The 4,611-nt window shown below is 35.6% G+C and overlaps 1 protein-coding gene across 1 annotated transcript; it reads right to left on the bottom strand.

The window, feature by feature from the left end:
- On the bottom strand, positions 353-994 carry LOC109846087. Its single transcript, XM_020415311.1, has one exon. The coding sequence runs from the start codon at positions 992-994 to the stop codon at positions 353-355; it is 642 nt and encodes a 213-aa protein (XP_020270900.1).

The following is a 4,611-nucleotide window of genomic DNA, read 5'->3' on the forward strand; positions in this document are numbered from 1 at the left end:
GGCCCACGGCCCACTAGAACTTATGAGTGATTAATTCAAATAAAATATTTCTCGGCTTGCCGTTGACAAGCATCGAACAAGGGAATTTTTGAAACACCAAAACATTAACTTTCCACTAGGCTACTAAGCATTTATAAAAAGTACTTGTAGTTTTTTTTTTGATAAATGAATGAAATTTTATTCATCACCAAGTATGGAAATGTGTGTGCTTATCAAAGATACAAGAAACCCAAAGACTGGTTATATACACCCAGTCCACACTATTACAAAAACTCCACCCCATGAATTTGTTGTTCCAGCTTCTTTGCCGAAAACCTGTAATATCCCACTTTGCACTGATACGGACATGATACTACAATGAGCTATCCATATCACTGCTAACTCCAGGTTTGTTGAGCATTATAATCCAAATTTCAGTTTGAATCAACTTGACCATTTGATCAGGATTCCTGGATTGCTGTCTAAAAATCCTTGCATTTCTTTCTTGCCAGATATAATAGATAGTTGCAATTAACGCCAGCCTCTTCAATTTTTGCTTAAGCCCTCTTCCTCTTAACCTGACTGTAAACCAATGAATGAGTTGATTCCAGTAACATGACTTCCAATTGAACCCCAGCCATTCCATAACTCTATTCCATATTTCACAAGAATAAGCACATTCAAAGAACAAGTGCTTTCTGGTCTCGCACTCAACTCCAGAGCAAAGGCGACAGATATTTGAATCAATGACCCCTCTTCTAAGTAACCTATCTTGAGTGAGGATTCTATCTTGTAAGACCAACCAGCATATAAAAGAGTGTTTGGGAACATTGAGTCCACCCCAAACCAAATTATACCACGGCACTTCCTGTGAAACAGGGGATAGAGCATTGTATAGGTCTGAAAGCCTCAGTTTACCACTATGATGGCATGAGTTGATAAGATTCCTCAGATTTTCTTCACCTCCACACATAGCCATAACTTTATCTCTTGTTTTAACCAGTTGCTTCCACATCCATGAATCTCCTGTTTTAAATGTTACTATGTTTTGGGTCCACTTGATGGAGGGAATTTAGGGGGGACGGTTTCTGGTGCAGGTTAGCAAGCGATCTTGAGCTTGCTAATGTGCGCCCCCGCCGTGTTTAAAAATGGTAAGAAAAAAGAAAAATAATAGGAAAAATCTCTTCAATATCGGATTGAGATCATCAAATTCGAGTCTAGGTTCTCCTGGCGATCAATCTGATATCAATTTCTTGGAAGATGATGAAGATCCAAACTTGGTGGAGGAGCTCATGGGGTCAACGGGACCTAAGGGAGAGAAGAAAAAGGTGTTAATGACAGATATTTTGTGCTCGACTGCTCCTATGAAGCATGGAGCTCAGATTCGTGAGTTTTCTAATTCTCGATCGGGAAATGTTAGTTCTCCTAGTTTTTCTTGGGCGGATGAGGTGGATTTGGATGTAGTTTCATCTTCACAACTTCGATCTATGAGTTCGGTAAGAAATCTTGAATCTAATGATCCGCACTCAGTTCTTGATTCTGTTCCAGTTCCTATTTCTTTAAATACTTTGGATAAAAGTTTTGATAGCAGTAGATCAGATAATTTGAGATTGAATTCTCTTATGAAGCCAGATTTGAATACTTGTTCTGAAAAATCTGAGCTTAGGCCTTTAATTTCTGGAAATAAGGAATCTGTTGTAGTATCAGATGATATGGTAATCAATAGTCCTGGAAAAGAAAAATCAGATTTTCCTCCTTTAGAATCTGTAAAGGAGCCAGTGATTCCTTCTCCTGTCAATAATTCAAGTAAGAATTGGATTAATCTCTTTGCTGACAATAGAAAATCAGGAAGTGGTTTGGTTTTGAATTATGTGACACCAACAGACAAGAATGCTGTGGTTTTTGAAAATGATGAATGGAATGAAGGAGCTACTTACTGGCAATCTTCACTAGTTGGTCAGGTGATGGGGCTTAATGTCAAATATAAGGCTAAGGAAACTTTTGTTCATAAGGTGTGGAGTCAATTGGCTATTCCAGAAATTTGCCTCCTTAGGGCTGGTGTTTATTTGTTAAAGTTCAAGAATAAAAAGGAAATGAATACTATCTTGGAGAAGGGGCCCTGGTTTTTTGGATCTCGACCATTTCTCCTAAATCCTTGGAATATTGATGAAAAGTACATGTAGTTAATATATATATAGTTTGAAAACTCATTTTGGAAAGCGGTTTTGACCAAAAAATTCAACATGCACGCTATATTTCTCTAACACTTTAAATAGGTTTGAACTCATGATAAGTTGATAACCAACCACAAAGAAACTACGAGTGCAGCAGCGAAAACAGCAGTGCCTTGTGTTGAATCCTTTTAGTAAAAATGGAGGTAGATGAAGATGAAGGGGGAGGGTGTGTCGATCAACAGAGAACCTTGTGGCAAGAGCAGGAGAATTATTGTCTCCTCCAGAGGTGTAGAATTCGATCCCAATCAGACAGAAACGTATTCAGGTAACTTTTCGAATTCTAACACTTATTTTCAGAGTCATTTATAGCTTCTTTCATTTTTAAATTTGATATACGAATACTCAGAGAACATATGTGAAATACAAAATGAAATGTAGTAACAACACACAGGTTAAGATACTAATATATATTTCCAGAAGTAATGACATTAGCATTCAAATATTTGCAAACTTGTGCATCTACATATATCTACATCTAGGTTTTGAATTTATGTAATAAACCTAGAATAGCCAATATATGCTTAGCATTGTCTCATTTTTCACTATTTCCATGTGAATTTGCATGCCATGAAATAACCAAATGTAAATTTTCATGAAATGGATCATCATACAAGTGCACACAAAATGCCTTTCCAGGTATTTTTGGATGAGAAGCACGAGATGTAAGGATGGGACTGCCTTCTTGTGAGATACATCGAACTAAGAGAGCGCCGACATCTGTTTATGGGTTTTGATGTTCAACTGGGTTAGATATATTTGGCATACTAGAATGATGATGAAACATAAATATGAAGAGGATCAGGACAGGACAAAATTTGAACCTCAAAGTTTTTAAACTGTCCAAGTATTTTCAAGTGTTGAATTATAATTAGGAGGGGAGGAGAGGGGAACGGGAGAGGAGGAGGAGTTTGAGGAGGAGGACGACGACGAGGAGGAGGAGAGGGAGAGGGAGGGGATGCTTTTTTTTTTTTTTTTTTTTTTTTTTTTATCTTTTTGATAACTTGGGGTATATATTTAATAATTTTGAGAGGTTAGGGAGTTAGAATAAATTTTCCTTCTAGAATTTCAAGGAAAAGTGCCTTATTGACAAAAAGCACGAGAATTAATGTCTTGTTGTCACTGGAGTTTTTAAAAATATCAAACTGGCAAAAGCGTTCGTATAAATATACCAATTTGGTATTTTAGCCCTTTTCATATTTATCATTTTTTTGCATAAATAATCCAAAATACTAATTACTTAGAACACAAGCATATATACTCTTTCCTGTGGAACAATAGAAACGTTGTTCAGGAAATTGAAACCAAGGTGTATATTACAATTATCAGACACATCAAAGTGATGCGAAGTATTAAATTTTGACAGGAAAGTTCATCCTTATGAAAAGTTCAGCAAAATGTAATTATCAATAGGGAAAACTCATGACTGATTCTGTTTTGCATTCTGTTTGCTTTTGATTCAGCAAAATGTAATTATCAATAGGGAAAACTCATGACTGATTCTGTTTTGCATTCTGTTTGCTTTTGATTCAGTTACATCACTGTGATAAAAGTCATGAAACTTGACTGATTCTGTTTTGCATTCTGTTTGCTTTTGATTCAGTTACATCACTGTGATAAAAGTCATGAAACTGACATTACCAAATTACACAGGAATTTGTCTATCAAAACATACAATCTGTTAACTTCGCTATAATTTACTGCCAGGAAAGGATGTACAATTAATTAACAAGAACTGCAAATAATATGTCTATTCTTATCTAATACCGCGAAGTGAAAAAGTGGACAACCTCGCCCATGTGTAATACACTGTCTTTTTGTATTTCTTAGTGTTTATGTGTATTTTTCCAGAAGAGGTGCAGATAACTTAATTTCTCTTGCGAGGTAAAGCAGTAAAATAGTGTTGCAAAAAAAAATTTATCCTAAATTGTCAGCTACATGAAACTTTTTTTTCCTCCTTTAAGCTTTAACAAGATTTGCTCTCCTCACTTAATTAAACTTTTGAATATCTATTTCTATTGCCACTATCCATATTACTCTATGAGGCAATTTTTATCGATTAATTCCAGTCCTTTGATTCCATAAGTAGTAGCTTCAAAATTACCATTTTCTACCACTCGACCTCATTACAATCGACCCTCTTTCATCTTTACGGTCACCAAAAATTCACAATTCCCATGATTTAGCCAAACAAAAAAAAATTGGTCTCAAAAAATCATAAAGAAATAAACTTTTACCTTGCTTCCAAGCTCCTGAGCAATTCCGAGTGAGAGAGCAGTCTTATGGAATTAGCTAAGGAATGAAATCATCAAAATCATAAAGAAATGAATTAGCTAAGAAATAAAATCATCAAAATCGAGAGTGTTAACTCTGATCTAGGGTTTTTGCCACGAAGATCACG

This window comes from Asparagus officinalis, chromosome 6 (genome assembly GCF_001876935.1).
Source record: "Asparagus officinalis chromosome 6, Aspof.V1, whole genome shotgun sequence".
Lineage (NCBI taxonomy): Eukaryota > Viridiplantae > Streptophyta > Magnoliopsida > Asparagales > Asparagaceae > Asparagus > Asparagus officinalis.